Here is a 22,103-nt window from a genome sequence, read left to right on the forward strand (position 1 = left end):
TGTAAGGTGTCATAACTTTTCCATCCAAGTCAACAGAGGTACCCTAGTCTACAAATGGAGGAACATTCTATATGTCTCCATGACAAAGGAGTTAATTTGGTTACTGTGGTCTTGAACAGATTTTGGACAAATCATAATTCAGCATGGAGATATTGGCTCTAAACTTCATAATAGGAAGATGAAGAGGAATTTCTAGATGTTTCTTGCCCTCCAGGTTGTCCATCTGCATTAGTATCACTGGTACAAAGAAGTTCTATAGATTAGCAGGATACTACATCTTTATACCCTACAGACAGACCAAGTTATGTTCTCATCTACATTGGGAAAGGTTGTAGGCTTGTGTTTATATAAGATGAGGGAAAGAAGAAAATAATTCCAGTGGGATTAATCCAGACTTTAAAAGAAATTTTTTATTAAGAAAAAGGTGTTGTAATTTGTGTTAGCTAATGAATTAATCCCAAGGCAAAGAGGGAAATTGGTAACTTCCAAAGGCAGTTAAATAGTTGAGTTAAAGACAACAGGGGAATTTAGAGGGTTATCTTCACTAATGACTAAGTCATATAAAAATAACTGGGATTTTAGGTTGCAGCAGCTAAGTTGAGTTAAAAATGCACCTATTTTTCTAATAGGCGTAGGCCACAGAGAGCAGGATCTGCTTTATTCAGTGTAAGATATGCTAATGAGATTAAAAAAGTAGAATAAAGAAGTTCAGCAGATATGTACTTATTGGACAGTTTTTGTAAAAAGTAAGGGTTAAAGAAACAAAGAAGCCATTCATTTGGTGTCAGTTCAGACATTTGCAGAGTTGTCAGTTAGAAAACAAATATAGAAAATATTAATTTATCTGTTTCACCATCGCTACTGATTAATAGGGATGTTATTAACATATACAACAAGAAAAAATAAGTTTACCAGTCGAATAAATACATTTTTTCTTTTTCATTTTTTTTCTTTATATGAACATGTATATTTTACAAAACCCCATAGCACTATGGGAAATAAAGATCCTTCTACAAAAAGAAGATGTAAGTCAGTGTTACAATAAAGCTTTAGAGTTTCAATATGTATCTGGGCAAAGAGACAAAATCAGCTAGAAGGCACTACTGATTCACTGAGAAGGTCCAGTTTGTAATTGTTGTTGTCATAACCTCCAATTCATTCATAAATTATCTCTCTTCTCTATTCCAAGGGATTGCACGTAATACTAATGTGGTCAGGAAGGCTGCAGTAGATTCAGGAGAAAGGAAGCTATGGCCACGAAGAGAGGAGAAGTTACTGATGGCCATAAAAGGCTGGCTGAAGCTGAGCTGGTAGGCTGAGGCTGGGGTGGGCGATCTGAACGCGGTCTCTGATCCAGCCGGTTTGAAATCCAAATGGGAGGTTTGACAGTGATGTAGCCATTGGTTATCCTGATATAGGAAGGCAATGTGGTGGTGCTGAAAGAAAACATAAGAGAAGGAAATTAAACAGGAGAACTCTTAGCTCTACTCTGTGAACTGTCATCCTGCATGGTAGTGACAACAGCAGTGACAATGACAATTATTATTATTTGCATGCGTTAGACATGCAGAAGGATCCCCAGGGGCTGGCAAATGTGATGGTCTGGAAACAGCTCTGATTCAGGATGTCCTTCAGCTTCTGGTAGAACATAACCAAAGGAAGGAATACTGTTGATATATCTAGTTTATTGCACTCATTTTTTTTAAGCATAGACTGTTGGCCAGCATAAGACTGTGATAGATGGATCTTTGTGCTGACCCAGGAGGACACTATTCTTATATTCTTAGGCACCTTCTTGCCACCAAAGGTCTCAAAATTTGTCATGTCTCAGGGACATGTCTTACCCACTGTGGACTGGATACTAAGTCCAGGAGAGGCCACTAAACACATCCTTCCCCTGTTTCACAAGCCATAAAGAATTTCCCAGGATCCCCTTACACATCTGTAAACCTTGAGCACAAGAGACCGAGCAGCTTCATTTCTTTTCCTGGCTTTCAGACATTTTGGATCAAATCACAATGCCAAAACCAGACTCAGGGTGAAGTTCCCCTGTGTGTGTATTTGCCTCAATAGCATTGTGATTGTTTATTGATTGTAGCTTGAGTTAGTACTTTGATTTGAATGGGCAGATTGGAATTCATCATGATTCCCATGATACCGAGGGTCAAAAGGTCCATTTTTAATTGATTTGGAAGTTTCAGGTTCTAATCTCCATTTCATAAAGTGCTTCCATTGCATCCATTACTGGATGATCCATAATCCACCAGTTGTCACATAGCAGCACAACTTGCAGACTGTGCAAGGTGGATTCTGGTCTTAAAACCAAGACATTCTGCTGTGCAGCAAGGAGAAAAAAGACAAGTTCCTCTGAAAACAAGATGTGACACTAATACCTGCAGATTCACCATTTTACTTTTTAAATCTTCCATAAAGGGGATTTGGAGGCACCAAAAATGACTGTCAAATAATTTTTTTGCAGGGTAAGAAGCTATACAGTCCTATAATTATTTACTTACAGTACCTGAGATCTTGACCTTGGAAGAAAAAGGCCGTGTCTTGCATAATATCAGATAAAATGAACAATACCATGCTCCAGATTCATAGAAATAGAATTTAGTTGCAATGAAGGCTTTTGTCTTTTTCTGTCTAAGCAGTAACAAGATAGCTTTTAGCTCAGGTGCTTCAAATGTGCTGAGTCAATAGGACTCAACACACACACAGGTCAACATCAAATCCAATAGACAATCACTGCACATTACACTTCACCCCAGGTTTTGGGATAATTAATTTTATTTCTTCCCTCCTCCTTTACACTGTCACCACATCTTCTGGATGGGATAGTTGTTCTGTAGCTAGAAGTGATCTCAACTGAAGTGCAATGAATTAAGAGTAAAAAGAAAAGGCAGTCTAGAATTAAAGACATGGAAATTTCTCCATGGTAGCAGATAATCCACCTAACCAGTATTAGGTCTTTGACAGTGAGAAGTGGTGCTCATTGCAGAGGAACAAACAACTGTAAATAGAAAATTCAGAAATCAACACTTGCTGTAGAAAGCTCTTATCTAAATTCTCATGGTGAGTGGTTGGTTTATGTCTTGAACTGATGATACATGACGCACAGCTTTAGAGCTTCCGCTATATTGCATCAAAACCACTGCAGTCACTTAATAAAAAGAGTTGATCTGGGATAAGCTAATGGTGCTGTTTCAGATTTGTCCAGCTTTTTCGAGCAGTTAATTTAGTGCTGGCAAGAATTATACCAGATTAGGTGCTGTCTATCCAAGCTCCTGTAATATACCCAACATCAAGTATGAATGGCCTTCCCACAGTGAATACAAAGTGTCGTTAAAGCATACTTCTGACGAAACTAGGTACTCCATGCTCTGAGTAATTCAACAGAAATGCAGTCATTTTCCAACTCTTGATACAAATTTCATTTATCCTGTTGAGTGATGCTATGGTATACAGATTTGGCAATATTGCCAGTGGGATCCCAATTTTGGCATTTTTTCCCCTGGGTAAGTATGGGGTAGGTGCTTGTACTCATTTTTTGGTTACTGCTTGTCACTTTACAGAGCTACATAATTTAGCCCTAAATTAACTTCTAAACTGCAAGGAGGTTCTGGTTTTCAATTTCAATTTAAAAAACATTGCCAAAATGCCATTCACGCAGTTTGGGTGTATCCTGTTCCTAAGATGTTCTATGGGTTTGGTTTAAAATTATCCCTTGTGCAAACTCGTTCTGCACCTCAGGGATGTACTGTGTGAGATATCCGATGGGGGACACAGCCTGGCCAGGGAACCCATAAAGAGTCAGGAGCCCTTTCATCAGCCAGCTACATCTACGGGATTCCTAACATAGCCTTAAATCAACATTTTACTTTTCTGTATGATGTTTCTACTTTCTAGTTAACTGCCAGAAGTGTTTTGTTGTGGTTTTCTTTTTTTTTTTTTTCCTGGAAAAAACCCTACAGTTTACTTAAAGACCAGGGTTTTCTGTCAAAAGACCTGTGAATTTTTGACCACTCTTTTCCTCAGTCAGTGAGGTAATTTTCTGTTTTCAAGACATTAGATTTCTCCAAAGGCTTCCCTTAAGATAATTACTGTTAGGTAGGGTTATTTGGTTTTAAAAAAAATCCTTAAGTGCTTTACAAGACAAGAACAGTGCATTTCCATTAACGTGTACAAAGTGTGCTAATAGCAAATGAACCACAGTTTATCCATATAAGACATTTTCTTAAATGCAATTTTACTTCTAGCATGCTAGCCAACTGCCAAGGTGATTTAGAGATATTTAAAGAGAATGATCCCTTTTACCAAATGCTACAATCTCCAAGTTTGTAACTATGCTGTTTCTGCAGTGAATGGGGAGAGAAACCTCTCCAGAAGGTGGTCCACCTCATTCCAGTGCAGGTCTATAGGGGTACTTACTCTTGCTTGGGGTCTCTCTCTTCCTAGGGGTTACAGGGGGGCCCCAGGCAGTCAGGCTAGATTACAACCTAATTTTAGAGGTGGCCCTGGTGTCAGGATATGACTCCCTCTGAGCATGTTTGCATGTGCACATAAGATCTCACTGACCCTCAGACCTTCCCTAAGGATGAAGGCAGCAGCAGAGTCCCCCAAACTTAACTGGAAACATTCCATTGTCCTCAGGAAGGTTTGGATCATTCCTGAATTCTACATAGAGAATAATGAAAATGAATCACAGATCTGAGGGATAATAATTTAAAATATTATCACGCCTTCTGTTACCACCCCAGGATATTCTGTATTTGAGTCTTCTGGGTCTGTTAAAAATGTCTTTAATAAAACATTCCACATGATCTGTGGAGAACAGGCAACCACTGTCTCCGCTGTTCATACCCCTATTTTTTGCTTCTGTGTATGGGATTGTTTTAAAAATTTGGAAGACTCCAGGTATCTTTTAGCCAAATGACCTGCGGTATCATATTCATGAGCTTGTACTTTTTATCAGATAATAGGGCAGTTTTGCAAATCAGTGCATTAGTCATACATTGTCTTACCATCATTAGAACGTGTAAAACTTTCCCAAAAAATGGGGCCTCAGGCACAGGCTTTGTGAACAGACCCTACTGAATCCAATTACATGATTCAAGTCCTCTGTGCTGGGGGTGTGCTGAAGCACCTTGATGATTTGGGAGCATTTTAAAACTGAAAAATAAAACAAACACACATGCAACCCTTTGGGGGAAATTTCTGTTCTGGTTTAGCTTGCAAGGACTTTGCAAGGAGCTGACAAATGAATTTTTAGTGTGACTTGGTTTATCCATACAAGCAGAGCTGATCTGACCACACGTGACACCACAGCAGAATGACAGAAGATAAGACCAGAAGGGACTTTCTGGCCCATCTGTCCCATAAAGACAGTAACAAGATCTAAACCCCTCCTGACATTTTGTCTAATCTTGTCTCAAAAAAAACCCCACACAATGATAGCAATTCCAGAGTCTCTGCAAACATCTATTCCAGCATTTCACCATTCCTGACGTCCAGAATTACTGCCTAATGTTTCACCAAATAGTCCTTGGTACAGTGCAAGTTTGTGACTTCTGCTGTCCCCATGGACAGGTTTATTCCTTTCTTCTTCTCAGCAGCCTTTCACATGTTTTGAAGACTTAATCATGTCTCACCTCAGCCTTCTGTCTTTTAAACAAACAATTCCCTCCGCCTTTCTCTGCAAGTCCTCAGGTGCTCTCCCTCCTCCATCCTTTCTTCTACTCTCCCCTGGCTCTGCCTAGTTAATCTGTTTCATCTCTGGAGCGAGATGCCCCAAACTGTCAACGGTAGGTCTAGCTGAGATATTGCCAGCCCCGTGCTTTGTGCAGCAGGTGCCACCGCCTCTTTATTTGCAAAGCAAAAGAAACTGCATGAAAAATAGGCAATTTGTAGGAAGGTGGTCTTTTCATTACTTTTGGCCCCAAAATCCAAACCACCCTCGTGGCCCCCCTAACTGTTCTGAAGCTGACGGAAAATTGATGGTGCTCTGAGGGGGTGAGGACCGACTGAATTCTGGTGATATTTCTATGCATTTTTAATCTGCTGCCATGCCTTGGTCCCAACATGGTTTCTGTACAGAGTGGAGGAAGTGACCCTTTTCAGCATAACTTACAAAGTGTTTGGGGTTCTTTTCTGGATCAAAGGAACTATATAAACACATTACAACTATTTTTAATAAATGTAAACAAATGTAGACTCGGACAGCCTTTCCTACAATAGCATCTGATGAAAGAAGCTTATCAAGACAATGTGCGAGCATAGATTGAACCCTGAAAAAAATGCATGTTTCAATTGAAAACCTAAAGAGCTAGTAAACTGAAAGAAAATTTTTGAGTAAATACAATAATGGATGTTTTGCATTTGTGATTTGATGTTAACCTTATGATGGCTAGCGTTTTTTTTTTAAGTGATATTAAGCATATGCTTCCTGTTTCTTTTCAAACAAATTTTGCCCTATTTTTTTTCTTTTTCATTTAATGAGCAGATGTGAAAGGAGTTGATCATGTTATTTTTCTAGTGATCAGAAGTAATGTTCTGTTAGTGAAGACAATTACCCTTGGAACTAACCAGACCTATTTATGTCACCAAAATTTATTAATCAAGATTTGAAAAATACATCTGCTTAAAGTGCTGGGACCAACCCGTTGCAGTATGTAAACAACCTCGCTGGCAAGAACTCTGACCACACATTTGAAAGAAAAGAATCGGTGCTCAACCAAGAAAAAAAAAAGACTACGTTGGGGGAAAAAAACCCCCACACTAGTTAACTGTGAAGACCACTAGAGTAACCTCTCAAAGGGAATGTGAAGTCCCCATCCCATGAAATTTTCATATTAGTATTTGACGTGGGGCTCTTTATATCAGTATAGGCTCTGTTCCCCCCAAACTTCATCTATCTGTTCATCACTGCCTTCCTTATGGACACTGTTCTTGCAGCCCAAGAGATAAATCCCACAGGATGCCGAGTCTCCTGCTCCCAGACTAGCAGGATGCTAAGCACCATAAGCACACGAGCACTCCCAGCATCCTAAAGCCCTTTGTGGGATCAAGACTAAGAGGATCACGCTTTCACAAGGTTCAGTTCATTTGAAAAAAAAAAAAATCCAACCTGGATCTGATTAGTGAATCCAGTTTTGGTCCAAAGGAGGCCACTTCTTATTTGCAGTACTGTAGTAAACTGCCTTTGCATGTCTGAATGAGTAAGCAATATCACACACTGGTTTGTGGCCAACAGAGAAGACAGGATGAGCCAAAGAAGAGCCTTATCTCTACTATTTTTCCTTTATGCCAGGGTTATTGGGAGCCCAGATCTCTGGTCATTTTCCAGACTGCAAGCATCCACCCTCTCCACAAGCAGCACAGCCGCAGAGCTGCGGGGAGGCAGCTGCAGCCACGCTATTGATAAGAGGGGTCAGGCAACAACATCGGGAGCATTTCAACAACCCATCACTGTCAGTCTGAACTTTCCTTCTGACGATACTCAAATGGGAACCATCTTTCCACCTGAGAGGAATGTCAAGTTCTGATCCAGACTCATTTCCACACTCTGGTTCCTCTAGAGACTGACAGAGAGCAATTCCCCTCCTTGAAGCGAGCACCCGTGAGCCTCCAACACCCGCGCAGAGGCGAAGGGCAGTGTGCATCTGCTGATAGAGGTCTGTTCCCCCAGCCCTGCTCTTTGTTAGGACTGCATCTGCCATGGCTTATCTCTAGGAGATAGAAGAGGGTATCGAGGAAATGAGGGAAAGGGAAGCACAGGTTTCACCAGGCAATGGCTCTGAAAGGACAGAAAGCCGTGAACACGCATGCCAGGACCTTGAGTCAACTCACCGTCTGCTCAAGCACAGGAAGGGGGGTGGCGGGGAGTGGGATACTGCACGCAAGGAGGGGATGCTTAGGGGGATGAAGGGAAGCAATGTGAGACACCACCACCTCCTGAATGCGCAGGACTTGGGCTGCCAGCAGCACCTGCTGAAGGTGCCACCAAGGAGAATCACGGGCAGTCCTTCAGATGCCCTGACCTTTAATAGAATTTAAAGGGGGGAATTAATTGCAGCTATCTCAGATGCAGGCCTGTGGTCAGAGCTATTCAGCTGTGTCTGCAGTTTGTGGGGAACAAGACACCTCCAGAGGACAATCCATCCCCCCAAAGGCATGTCTCTGAGGTAGGTGAGATGAGCTGCTTCTGAAGATCTCTATCTCTGGAATCCAGGTCTCCTGAACCCCAGCCAAGCTCAAGTCCCAGTGATGACTTTGACTGGTAAGGATGGGTTCCTAAACTGGGATGGGGCTGCTGGGTGGGGAAGAGGAAAAATGCTGATTTTGCATCGCAAAAAGTATCAGCTGGTGGGCTCACAGCTCCTCTCTGCAGTCCTGTAGATGCTCCCAAAAACAGACATGGCAGGACTGCAGCCTGCTGTCCCCTCTTGCAGGTCTTGGCTCTGAGCTCTGACATGAAGGAGGAGAGGGTGTCTCAGTTGGATCAGGGGCTGCAGGGAGGCCACAACAGAGTAAGCAGGAGGAGACTCAACACTGAAATGCAGCTTGAACGCCTCTGGTGCAGTTTTGAACCATGCAGATGGGCCATGGGCTGGAAGCCAGGAGATCCAGTTTTTATCCTTGTGTCACCCACCAAGGAACCATCAAAACCTTGTTAAATCACTTTACTTCTATGACTCCCCTGGCTCTGATCTGAGTCAAGACCTTGAAGCGTTAGTGTGACACCACCGGCATTAACCCAACGTGAAGCGTTTTGCAGGCTCTCACTGTGATTTGCAGGTCCCAATTGCCCAGGCCACCTGCAAAATACCTCTGTGATGACAATTTCAGCCCTGGAGTGACATTGATCTGCAGGGACGCTGAGCACTACAGGGGCATCCTAAAGCCATAGTTGGGTCACGTTGTTAAGGCAAAGTGTATCTGCTGTGGGGCCAGGATGGGATGGGATGGGATGATGGCAGTGGGGACCACTGCATCAGACAGGGGAAAGAGGAGGAGAGGAGCTTACTGTCACAATGATGCAGCCTGACGGTCCCCCGGGCATGGGGACACAGTGATGCAAAGGTGGATACGAGGCTGCATCCAACAGGGAGGGCAGGAGCAGGTGAGAAACAACTCCAGAACAGCCTGAGGGCTGTTTTCTGAAGTGAACTTCCAGCATGTGGGAAACTTTCCTGCACCTCATGGTCAGGTTAAGCTTTGCCCCATCCCCAGAGGAGAATGCGTATGGTCCTTTTCAACTGTCTGCCCTGAAAACCTTCAGGAAAACCCTGCAAATACAAATCCTGCACCTACACATGTGGCAGTGGCAGAATCAGGCCCACCGCTCTTTTCCAGACAACTGCAGAATAGTGGAAAAACACAGAACGTTGTAAAAACCAATAACCTTTGAAGCACACCCTCTGAGTAATTACCCCATTCCCATCTAATGACTTAAAGATGTTATATTCCTCTCTGATTTGGCAACAACAAAGATTTCGACCTTATTAAAAACAGCCCATCAGGAAACTACATGTCATCCTTTAAAAAAAGAAAAAAAGAAAAGAAAAAAAAAGGAAAAAAAATTAAATTCTTTAAAATCCCTGTGAACAATAATTCAAGATACTGTAGCTGAAGACCCATGATTTGTTGTAGAGTGTCTGGGTGGTCCTGAAGCAGGAGATGACAACATTACCACTTTCCTTTGCCCTTCTAAGAAATGCTTTGATGATTCTCTAATATCCTAAGAATATTCCCCCATGATTCTGCACTGGGACGAGGCAATCACAGAGCTGGGATAATGCATCCCAGTTTTACCCAGGGCCTGGGCCTTGCTAAGAGGGGAGAGCTCAGCATCCTTTGTTTCACCAATTCTGCACTGACATCTGAGCCAGGATGTGTTCGTGATAGTCTAAATAGTGATGTGGGCTCAAAAACATCCACAAACTCACTCCCACCCACTGCACACATCTGGCTGTGTACCTGATTTGTATGTGCAATTAAGGCACTCATCATCACGGCTCAAATAACCAAGTACTTGTTTCACTGGTCCTTGGACAGATAATGATTGCAGTTTTTACAGCCAAAGTAAGCAAGAACATCAAGGGTACACACACAGATGGGCTTAGCATTGTAAAAATCTTGCCAGTGATGCAATCTGTGAAGCTACAGAACACATAAAGAATTGATTTGATGGTGCTGCAATCAGGTGTTTTTGAACCAAATCCCAAGCATGAACAGAATATCTATCTTTTGTCTGCATTTTGCAAACTGCCTGCTCTCATCAGTACAGCCCCACATGGAAAGCAATTTGCATTTTTGGGGTGGTCAAAATCCTAATCCATATTTTACGTCTTGGGCTCAACCTCTCAATTAATTAGAACCAGAGTGACTCAGTTTGCCCTCTCCTACATGGACTCAAGTGTTTGTTTGGCATTGTGTGGGCCCTATGGCTCAAATATTTTTTGCAGATGCACAGAATTAACCATGCATGTTTAGATGTGCTTGGGGAACACATACATTCATAGAGATGTATATATTTGACCCTGTCACTTTCTTGTTAAACACTGTAAAAGATATCGACTTACCCCTCCAGATTTTAAAATGATTTAGAATAGGCGGTAGTGGGGAAATACCCAAGACACCCTGTCAAATTAAGTATTTTCTCCAAGACTGTTCTCTAAGACACACAATTATTTCAGCTAAGAAGATGCCTGTGCAATGTATTAAGAAACAGAACAATCAAAATATAAACTGGTTTAAATGGATGCCCAATATACTGCATTTTTCCATTTGATTTTAATTTTCTTTTTCCTTCTCCCTGTTCTTTTTCCATCTCTGTGTAACTGTTTTTCTCTCCACTTAGTTTGTATCACATTTTTCTCTCTAATTCACTGGGCTCACTTTCTTGCTCACTGCTTATATTTTTCCAGAGTCTCTCTTAGTAAGAATAATTAAGGTTGGGTCAGATCTTTGAACCTGTTATTTGGAGCAGTATTGAATTCAAGCTTGTTCCACTGAACAAAAGCACTGGCTTCTTTTTCTTTCCAACACACTCACTCTCAGAATAAAAAAAAAGTTCATCGCGCATATGTACCAGTCAGAAATGCCAAGGACATTAAATTGCTGCATTACCCACAAGCTTTGGCTTCCTCCTGCTGCTTGAAAAGCAACTATGGTGATAAACTCCTTCCCAAGCACTTCCAAACCCTCTGAAAGCCTGGAGATGCCATCGGTGGCTCATAAAAAGCAGGGCTAGAAAGGCTCCAAAAGCTTTCCCTGCCAGGTGTCACAACCCAGACCCTGAAATGTCTCTGCAGAACTGAGCTTTGGAGAGCATGGTCCACACCACGTCTCTCCACGGTACTGATGCCTGAGGCATCCCTGATACCCGGCAGCCCGCAGGCAGTAGGCTGGGGTCCCTCGCCCTCCAGCTCCGTGGGCTCAGCCCCCAGGTATAATGCTTTACTTTGTTCAGTTAAGTTATTCAGGAACTGTAAAGAGGAGATCTGAGTGAAATTGGAATTTGGCCTGGCATTTTCATAATTGCAGGAACCTGGCTCTTACAGCATTAAAACCATATGAATTTAAATAAATCCTACTTCTCCTTCATCCCAGTGAGTAACTGGACTGAGACCACAGCCGCCCTTTGGGGTCCTGCTGGGTTTTCAGCACACAGCACAGCCCGTGCTGCCGGGAGCGTCAGGGAATCAAATTTCCCCATTTCACTCTACAATGAATCTGTCTTCTTAGATAAACCTGCTACCAGAGTATAACTGTGGTTAAATCCCTCTTATAAACCAACTGCCCACCAGAACAGTAATGTTGGCTTCCTCCCTGTCAGACTGTTCTTCACTTAATTTCACAGGGCATGAAACTCTCTAGTCAGAAGGGGAATAGCAGAACTAGAAATAAACCCCATGGTCCTTACCCTTTGCTTTTGGGCTAGCATTGACGGTATTGTGTGTCTGCATTTCCACTGAATTTTGAAGACAGTTATTTTTCTTTATGGTAACTCAAGTGCCTTCACTGGAAGATGAAGTTTTTTACATTTTATGGATTTTATGTAGCTCTACTAAGTCTGGAACTTTACCTTCAGGACAGCAGATTTGCATTTTTTCGGGGCTTAGATACTGCTAGATACAAAGACCACTCAAAGAAATACAACTTAAGGTTACAGTGTTTGAGAAGAAGGTTTGTTCTGGCTTTTAGATGGTAAGTGATCTCTTCAACACATCTGCATATCCCTGGGGCAGAGAGGCAGACAGCCAAGCAGCGTCCTTCCAGAGGTCCCATCTTCAACCCAAACCCAGCTCCCCAGCTCTTGAGACAACTCTACTGACTTTTCTCCCTGATGGGTGCAGTGCAAGGAGCAGCCATGGCATGGATGGGTCCCTACTGCTTCCATAGCCTCAGCACCAGGAGAACGTCTTGCTCCTGACCCCAACAGCTCCAAATCCCATGTGCACAGGGGTCCAGCCTCCCTGCAGGGCCAGTGCTGGCTGCACCAGTCTAAGGAGCAATTCCATTTGCTCTAAAGAAGATGGAAACAGCCACATTTTGCTAGCTGAGTAGTGCTGAATTTTAGAAGCCTGAATGTGGAGCTGGCCGTACCCTCCTCAATAGGGAAAACACAACTCCGTATCGAGGACTGCAACTTAGGGAGTGCAGGTGCTTTACTACCCACTTCTGTGTTTAAGGAATCCAGCTCACCCTGGGCATGAGCCCACTCAGCACTTCTTACAGCATCTGTAACTGCAGTCAGCCTTGTAAGTTTAACACAAACCACACTCTTCACCCACCCCAAACAGCAGGGTAAAAGCGCTACTGTGTATTGAATTTTCTTTGCCTGTTAAACAAGACAACTTATTTTTCATCTGAGTGAATGTAAAGAGTTTTGCAGAGCTGTGTTAAATTGCATTTCAGATGTAGAGGAATTCCCTTTACTTGAGGGTACTCAGTGCATTTTCCCTTCTTATCTGTTTGATAGGAGCCAGATATATGGTTTTCTTTTTTTTGTGTGGGATAGACAATATACCATGAGGAGTCATAGTTAAAGGCTCCAAGGGGCCAATCCTCAGAACATCTGGCTAGTGAAAGCCCTGGATATGGAAAATATAAATGTCAAGGCTCATATGTATAAATTGGAAGGGCCATGACGACATCTGCTAACAAGCTTTCTTCCAGAGCCCATTTGCTGTAGATGGTTATTCACAGGCAACAATAAACATGTGCACGGATCACATGCGTGGTCTGTCCTTCCTTTCAGTCGCCGAAGGAACACACGCTCCAATAGCACACAAACGCTCTGTTCTCACAACACCGAAATACAAGTGTTTGCAAACCTCGCAGCAAAGCTTTTGCATACCAGACCACAGTGGGATACACTGCTGGAACAGACTAAAAATAGCTGGAGAAAAAGCCCTGCATTAACACAGAAAACAGTCAAACTCACTTAGCGTTAACTCCTTCAGTAGAATAAGCGCCCTCCTTTTTTGCCTCACTCCACAGGATACACTTTGTACTGTAGGTCCAGTCCTGAAACCTTATTTTTATGACTGAGTAGTGGTGGGTGGGAATCTCAAGACTTAAATAGAGCCTAACCAATTCAACTGTGGTAGCTTAATATTAAAACAAGCTAAAGGTAAAATAAACTTGCTTCTACATTTATACCCACAGGCACCTTTTCTCCAGCTTAATGCCAACTGTAAGTGCATTTCTGACACCTGAGAAATAAAAAATTCATCCAATACAAATGCATAAAGAACGACTTCTTATTGTAGGTGTCTAGATCACAGTTCACCCCCAACAGGCCCCCAACACTCCTGGCCTTGTCTACTGCCACAGGGACTGCGCACAAGGATGCCAAGTTGTCAAGAGAAGGAAAAGCATCAGCAGAAAGAGCCTGGGCCACTTTACGATGTCCATGAATTTAGCAAAGAATAAATGCAGCCAATGCTGACTGTCTTATCCAGCCTGCAGTGTTCTTGGCCACACATACGTCTGTGTGAAAATGGTACAAAAAGCAAAGAAGATGAGCTAACATGGAGGAGATCTACCTCCTGGTTAAAAAATGAAGAAAGGAGGATGCCCAGCTGTGCCTCCCATCTACTGCACTCTGCAGTAATGCCAGGTGATACAGACATGCTACAAGTGAGATGTGCCCCCACCTCAAATTGGTTCTGCTGAAGGCTGTAGGCTCCAAAAGCCTACGCTTTCATTGGCATGGACTGACTGCACAATGAAGTGCAGTGTTTGTAGGATCACAGCCTCCTGCAAGGTGAGCTCAGAGAGGCGAAGGTGAGTGCAGAGGTCTGGGGATGACAATGAGATGCTGGAGGGGTCCTTTCCTCCTCCTTGCTCCAGGACCTGTGCCAAGTGAATGCAGTCAGAGTTCAAAAGGGCAGGTAGGAAGAGTATTGGAGAAAGAGAAAATTTAAGCAGAAAATGGAGAACCATGGAACTGAAAAGTTAACAGGTTGTCCAAAATCAAGACAAGTGCTGGCACCGGGTGAGGAAATGAGACAGTGATGGCTGTGAAACAGCGGAACAAGTAGGGATGTGCAACACGGAGGAAGAGATTATCATAACTCAGCAGCTGCTCCTTCTTGAAATTGAATCCTAAGCAAACATTTTGTTTGTGCTGCATCAGACAGATCTTAGGCAGCTTAACAAAGCTAGCATTGGTAGGGCTACGTTCAGCCCAAGTCAGAAAACTTGGGGCAGATACAAATATACAATATAGCCTATCTTTAGTCAACACATCCTAAATGAAAAGTAGAAAACAAGAAAGGAAGAGAAAGCTCTTAATAGGTTCCATAAAACATCTTGCATTGTATTTTCAATCTTAATCAGCACTGAGGAGGAAGAAGCAGAAACTGCTCTTGGATATCCAGTGCTGAAAAATATCTCACTGTTCAAAAATTCCAGCTTTTGCGTGTTCCAATTTTGTTACTTGCTTGCCTTCAAAAATATGGGTTTAATATTCATGATGGATTTAAATTTCAGGAAAATAAATACCTAATGCATTACCAATAAAGAATTTAGTTTCATGAAATAAAATTGAAATCTATATACAAATTATGTCTCTGTTTCCAAGAGAATTCCATGTTTTTTACCTCTATTATTTTATTTTAAGGTATTTATAGCTTTCATTAAAGTAGGGTTTGCATACTGCTTCCTATTAATTGTTCATACTGGTGGTGAGACACTTAAGCAATAGTGAAAGGAAATAAGCAAGGCTTTTGCTTATTTTTTTTGAAGTTTATCTGTGTTTGTTTCATCATACAGTGACAGCAAGTTATAGAGAACAACAACAGAACAAAGTAAAACATACAGATCTTTTCATGTGTCTAGCAGGTGAAAGTGTGGCTGCACATTGGTTCAGCCCCATCTGGAGGATGACAAATTAACTCTTTGACTTTACAAGCAGAAAGAAGTTATCACTCACAGCTAGCTGACAGGGAGGGTCTATTAGCACGGAGATGGTAGTTCTGGACATGAATGTCAGGACTTCCCGTCCGTTACTGCGATACATGAGAGAGTTGAGTGCTGAGCCCAGGTTTCACAACTTTAATTAATACATTCTGTGCACTCTGACCAACCTGATAATCCAAGAAGCCTCAACAAAAACCATCTAGGGAAGGAGGATATGTCATCACTGTATCATATGTTACAGTCAGGAGATTTACTTCTGATTTATACTGCACCGAGTTACACTGTGCTGTTATTTTACTTCCAGTGTAGGGCTTGTGCACTTGGAGCTGTGCAGAGGACATGATGAAAGAATCGCCAACATCAGTGCTTGTTTAAAGGAGGCATCAAGCCATCGGCTCATCTTAAAGGAAGATCAAATGGAAACAGTAAGAAACTAAGAAGGGGAATATGCAGTATTCCCCACGCTTTGCCCTCTGCTCAGCAAGAGCTGAGGACGCATTAACAGAAGCAAGATTTCATGTTTGAGAGAGGCATGCAATGTGGGGGGGAAAGAAGAACCAACGGACACATCGCTTCACTGCGCAAAATGTCATCTTCTGGCCACTGTATATCCACCAGAGTTCATAAAAAACTGGGCAAACTCGGAGCGGATTTTAGGTCAGTTCAAGATGTAGAAGTGCAGCTTCCAGTGAGGAGCCAGGAGGAAGCATTTGTCCAGAAGGTGTTTTGAGACCACTCAGTGTGACAGTACCCAAGCTGTCAAACCGTGAGATTTTTCTGATGAGTAGATATTCATATGCCATGCCCTCCAGACGGCATGATAAGGACGGTGATCATGAAAGTTTCCTGAGTAGGAAATCCTGCCAGGAGAACAGCGAAGGAGATGGCAGACAGAAGTGCTGGAGGAAAGCCAAGGGGCCACATAACAGTTAAGCCCCAAACAGCAACGAAGTGTGACAAGGGAACTAAGGCGGGACTCCAACACACCTACCCTCCCGCTGTTCCTGGCTGCTGGAGCTGTCCCTTTGGGAGACAGTGTCACTATAACCAGTGAGAAAGGTCCTGAAGCTGCATCCTCATCCTTGGTTGAACACCGGGCAACTACATGCAATGGTGGCAACCGCTTACTCGGCTGCACAGAGACAGGCTGCAGGAGAGAGTGATCTCCCTCCCCACGAGCATCAGCAGGCATGCAATCTCTGAGCAGTATCCTTACCAGGGAGGCGGATAGAGTAATTTAAACAAACAAGGCCCCAGTGATGGAAATTTCAAGCTCAAAGCTACCATATGGAGGGAAATCATCTGACCACAATGTACCTGCTAAGACTTCAAAAGTGTCTAGGTCTCCTCTAAAGAAAAGCAGTCTTTTCTTTAATGAAGTTAAGTACTGTATTTCAGCACCGCGTGTTGTGAAAAGGAAGCAATTTGGATTCATTTACTGAAATTTACCTTTCAGATGCAGTTAAGTGAAATTAAAAGTTTGTCTGAGTTGACAGAGTTCTGTTTTCCATCACTGCATTGTCTTGAAAGAAAGGATAACAGGCTAAGTGCTTAAATTCCATCCAAACTGATAAGGTTCACTCTATACAGGCACACTTAGTGCAATTTATTACACATTGTCTCCCTTCATCCATCACTGGTATAACTTTTTTCTTTTTTGGCCTAAAATAACTGTTGCTTCCAAAAGAAATTGATATTTGTGATATTATTGCATTCATCTGGGGTTGAATAGTCAGCACTGGGCTATCAGAGAAATGCCATTTCCAATTACAGGGGGAATTAATTTCATTTCCCACTAATGGCCGGTTTTGCAGGGCTGAGTTTACATCTGGGACAAGAATTTCTTTTTTTCCTCTTCTGATAACAATTCTTCTCCTTTAATTTCTTTTGTGTATAAGTGAAGCATCTGTGTGTCCTCAGTATCTTTCCAAACACCATCTTCACCCAGGCTTCTTCCTCAGCAGTGGGAATGAACCTCTGAATTTGCCCATTACATCCTAATACTTTCTTCCCACCACTGTATTTCTCTCTTTCACATCCCCCAGCTGCCATCGATCCTTCCAAACCTCACACCTCCTGAAACACCCTCCCAGTTGCTAACTCCCCTCCCTCTCTTTTCCCAGGAGCTTTCCTCCCGCCCTGCCTTAGGGCCCTGGGAACTATAACACTTTCCCCCAGCTGGGAGAGGTTCTCTGTTCCCTTGGGCTGGTTTTGTTTGCAGTATTAAACTGTTTGCCCGCTAGAACAAAGGTGTGATCCTGATCTGGCCTTCACTGACTACTGAAATGTCACAGACATTTCTCTACTCTTTCAATTAACCAAGCAGCTCATCATGAAAAGTCAGCGAATGATCTGTAATTAATTATTTATATTACAAGAGAAAACTTGGCTAACACAGTGTCAACAGGAACAATAACACACTCTGTATGCCAAACTGCAGCCTTCCAGCCCAAGGGTTTTGCCTCCCCTCCCCGCTGCCCCAGCTGGCTTTTGGCTATGGGAGCTAGCCAGGGTTTAACTTTTGTCTTAAGTTCAAATTCCTCCCAAAGACAGACTTCAGATCTGCACACTTTTGCAAAATCAAGTAGTTAAGAGAAAAAAACCCACTACTTGAAATCTCCATTTAATTTTTACTCTTGACAAACAATTTCAAACACAAACTGCAGCCAGGCAGGACTTTTTCCTTTTGTTTAGATTTGGGGGGAAGAAGGCAGAAGGGAGAGGAAACCACACATTTCATCAGCATTTTTTATTTTTTAATAGCTTTCAGTTTAGCCGATTACCCAGGAGGTCAGCAAATCTTAGCTCTGTCAAAGACAGGGAGAAGACAGAGCAGAAGCTTTCTCATCCTCCACAGCAGTACAAACCCCCCCCAATGCACAAATCTAAACACCATTCACACAGGGGTGCCAACTAAAATGCCTAAGCTGTTAAGACAGAACAAAAAAAGAACAGACAATCTCCAAGGTATAACTGAAAGTAAATACTAATAATGATGTGTGGCATTAAATGATGACTCATTTTTCACGAAGCCATTTCAGATTGTAGCTATAACCTCAGATCAGACCAGAACGACTGTGTGAGCTGAAGTCTTAGTGGAACCATTAATTATGGATTTCCTGGCTTTTGTAAGTTGGAGTCAGACCTTTGATGTTCCTTTAAGATTGTTCTCCTGTGTTCATTTCCTTTGTTTCTGTGTTGGTAGCTTAAAAAAACACCCCAAGATTTCCATGGAAGTGTATGAGATAGCCTAGAAATGCTCAGTCCATAAAAGCCCTGCAATTCATGGCTCATAAAGTCCTCTAATCCACGGTCAATAAAGCTTTGGAAAAGAGCTGTATGAACCACAGTCATTTCACAGTTCAATGAGGTTCACACAAGAATCAATAATCTGGTTTAAATTTACATGGATTTGTCCTCCACCTGTATATTTCTCTTTGACTTTTTAGGTTGAAAGGCAGCTCAAACAGCTGAATTCTGGAGACCTCGCATAGAAACAATGAGTTTTACACAGCTTTCACCCAAAAGCTATAACAATGACCTAAATCGCTCTACTTTGTCCCAAAGGAGAACAAGTCAAGTTTCAGATGACAACAGGTGAGTTAGGAAACTCAAACTGGAAGAAGAACCACTGGGAAATACAGGGCCATAGCTCCAGGTAATACTGTCTGCAGAGAGCTCAGTCCATGCAGAACGTGGGGGCTCTGATTTAAGTATATGCAAATACACAACGGATCTATGGGACAAGCCAGAGTGTGACCTTCTAGTACACTAATTATCCTCCAAAAATGAGTGCTAACAGTCTCACTGTTGAGTGCTGGTGAACATCATTGAGGCAACACAATATAAGTTCACATGCTTCTCTCCTGCACAGGTAACACTCCATTGCCCATGTTATTAGCCATCCTAGCTGTTTCCTCCCAAGAATGATCACACTACAAAGTCTGGTGACAGGCACACATTTCTGCCCTTTTCTTGCCAATCAGAAATGAACCAGTTAGAGGGAACTCACTGTTTATTGCCTTGTGCAAGGTCCAGCTTGCAATTAATGCTGATGAAACCCAACTGCCAAAAGCACAATATGCAGCAGCTGGTTTATAAAAGTTGAGACCCCATCCAATTTATGGGGAAACCAGAGCTGGTTGTGAGTCTCTGATTTAGCTGAACAGTTTGTATTTTTTGTTTTGTTTTGTTTCCAGGAAAACACCAGAAGTTACTCCAGAACTGTAGAAGCACTAAAACCATCTGAAAGCACTAAGGCAGACTTCCCTTCTTCCAGCCTTTCCTCATTTCTAGGGCTGTGATCTCCCACTAATATCTCCCTGGGATCTTTCAGCAAGGCAGGCAACACACAGCGTCTGGTTCATCATCAGCATGATGGGAGCGGAAACTTATGTTTCCTTATCCCAATCTCCATCCTTATGAAATGGAAGTAGAAGGATAAAAGGTTTTTGATTCAGATGAAATCTCGCAGGAGCACAGAATGAATAATTTAACTCTAACCTGGGGAACTACCTTTTAAAATACTTTTCTGAAGAACATTTCTTATTGAAATAAAAACAGCAAAAGGCACAAAAGTCTGCCAAAGCTTTGCAAGCACCACTGCTTTAAGCCCCCAGCTGCACATTTCCACAGCTGTATCAGGCCCAATATCCAATATTCTTTCTGGATGGATAGGACGGGGGCAGAAGGATTGTGCCTAACTGCCAGGATCCCACCAGATCTGACTATTTGCCTCACTTGTACATGTATGGTGAGCTGGACCAAACACCCTTGTGAGATGCTGAGACATCACGGGACACCACGACTTGGTGTCTCCCAGGCAGAAGAAAAATGACTATTTAAGTGCCTCACTTGTACGACATGTATGGTGAGCTGGACCAAACACCCTTGTGAGATGCTGAGACATCACGGGACACCACGACTTGGTGTCTCCCAGGCAGAAGAAAAATAGAAAAGTCCCTGTCCTCAAGGCAATCAACTATGTTGAACCAAACATCTTTTAGTTCATGCTTAAACATCCTCTATGGAGAGGATCCAATCACTGAACACACTTTGGGAACAAAACACATGAATCCAGGTCTGGCCCTTCTTACCAAGGCTGGCATTAACCTCAGAAATAGCCATAGTATATTAAGATTAATGTGCACCACCTCAATAACAACCCTTACATCACTCATCCTGAGAATACAATAAACTACAACGAAAATGAGGCAATTGCTCCATTAAAAAGAATGAATAAAAATAAAAAAAATCCCAGGACACAAATGTGAAGAGTTTTTTCCTTAGCAAAGGGAAGAACCTCTGAGATACTCTGACTCATTTTACTTGCAAGGCATTTAGGTGCTATGAAAATGGGAATAAGAGTAATGCTCAAAGACAGACAATCATTACATGTACAGGCGAGCTGCCAGTTTCCAACAGATTATTTCATTCCTTTTACTTGTTAGCAGATCTATAAACATCGTTGCTGTTTATCTGTCCATGACAGCCTGGATAAAGGCACTAAGAGCTTTCCCAGTTTTAGAGGTGGGAGAATAAATTGCCCGGGAATCCTAAACACACACATTGAGCAGCCCTGGTCAAACATGAACGCCCAGATTCATCCTCTTATTCAAACACTGAATGGGAGTTTTTAACTTTAAATGCCATGAAAACGTGCTTACCTCCATTCTCTTCACATAGAGGCCTTAGTTAAGTACTTCATGTTGCCTCAGTTTGCTGTTTGAGATGCAGTCTAAGATGTTAAAACATTGCCATCTCAGACCACAGTTAAGAAGCTAAGAGTCAGATATGTCAGAATTTTAAAAACTCACAGGAATATTCTGCATGCTTAGAAAAGGAATGAGTGTCTGGGCTGAAAACTGACAGCAAAGATTGAAGAATAATTATTGGAAGAAAGAGGGCAAACACACAGGATATTTTCCATCATAATTTTTTTCCTGTTTTTGCTCTGACAAGTCTCTGTTTCTCTAGATTTTAAATATTCTAAACATTAACTTTTTTTCTCTTTACTTTTAAATCAAACGTGCCTCTGAGCCTTGCTCCTAGTTCTTCATTGGAATCCGAAAACATCCCCTCACTCCCTGTCTCTCCCATTTAGCCTTTCTCCAACCCTCCTTATGGTCTAATCAACAAGAGCTGGGATCTGTAAAGAGCAACTAGGTAGGAGACAGCAGGAAGAGGACAGGGACCATCAAAGGTATGACTTACCTGTCTTCTATCCGAACCCAGAGGTCATTGAACTGCCTCTGGCGATGGTGTTTGTGCTGCTTCTTGTGCCATTTCTTCTGCCTGCTAAACTCTTCCAGCTGGCTGATGCTATCTGGCAACAGGAGGTGAGGAGACAGGCTGTCTTCTTCGTCCATCTGCAGGGGCTTCAGGGAAGGAGATGTCAGTGGGACCTGCTCAGAGAGCTGGGCAGCAGGCAGGGCTGTTGCTGAGGTCCCTTCTAAGGCTGGGCTTGTCTTTGTTGTCCTTGAACTGCAAAACACAACATTTAAACATTTGATGAATAAGCAAGGGATCGTGCTAAGAAAAAACGAAAGCAGAAGACTGCACTACTTGGTGGGTGCTCCTGGCTGCTAAGAAGGCGTACGAGGAGAAAGGCTTTTGCTCTGGGGCAGCAACTGAAGGCAGCAGTGGTATTTCCTAGCAAGCTTTCAAATAAA

General features: G+C 42.6%; 1 protein-coding gene across 1 annotated transcript; it reads right to left on the reverse strand.

The window, feature by feature from the left end:
- Positions 1-392: 392 nt before the first annotated feature.
- LOC104469488 (metalloprotease TIKI2-like) lies at positions 393-21,867 on the reverse strand. Its single transcript, XM_010084003.1, has 2 exons — positions 21,646-21,867; positions 393-1,436 (listed from the first exon to the last, which is right to left on the reverse strand). The coding sequence occupies exons 1-2, from the start codon at positions 21,798-21,800 to the stop codon at positions 1,214-1,216; spliced, it is 378 nt and encodes a 125-aa protein (XP_010082305.1). The 5' UTR covers positions 21,801-21,867; the 3' UTR covers positions 393-1,213.
- Positions 21,868-22,103: the final 236 nt, after the last annotated feature.

The sequence above is a fragment of the Pterocles gutturalis genome, unplaced genomic scaffold (assembly GCF_000699245.1).
Source record: "Pterocles gutturalis isolate BGI_N339 unplaced genomic scaffold, ASM69924v1 scaffold21080, whole genome shotgun sequence".
In the NCBI taxonomy this organism is placed as follows: domain Eukaryota; kingdom Metazoa; phylum Chordata; class Aves; order Pterocliformes; family Pteroclidae; genus Pterocles; species Pterocles gutturalis.

What these genes read in the sequence shown, in the direction of transcription:
- LOC104469488 (XM_010084003.1), bottom strand. Translation starts at nt 21,800, where the DNA reads ATGGACGAAGAAGACAGCCTGTCTCCTCACCTCCTGTTGCCAGATAGC. An exon ending in TGGGTTCGGATAGAAGACAG is followed by an intron (nt 1,437 to 21,645) that starts GTAAGTCATACC and finishes GTTTTCTTTCAG; the next exon opens with CACCACCACATTGCCTTCCT.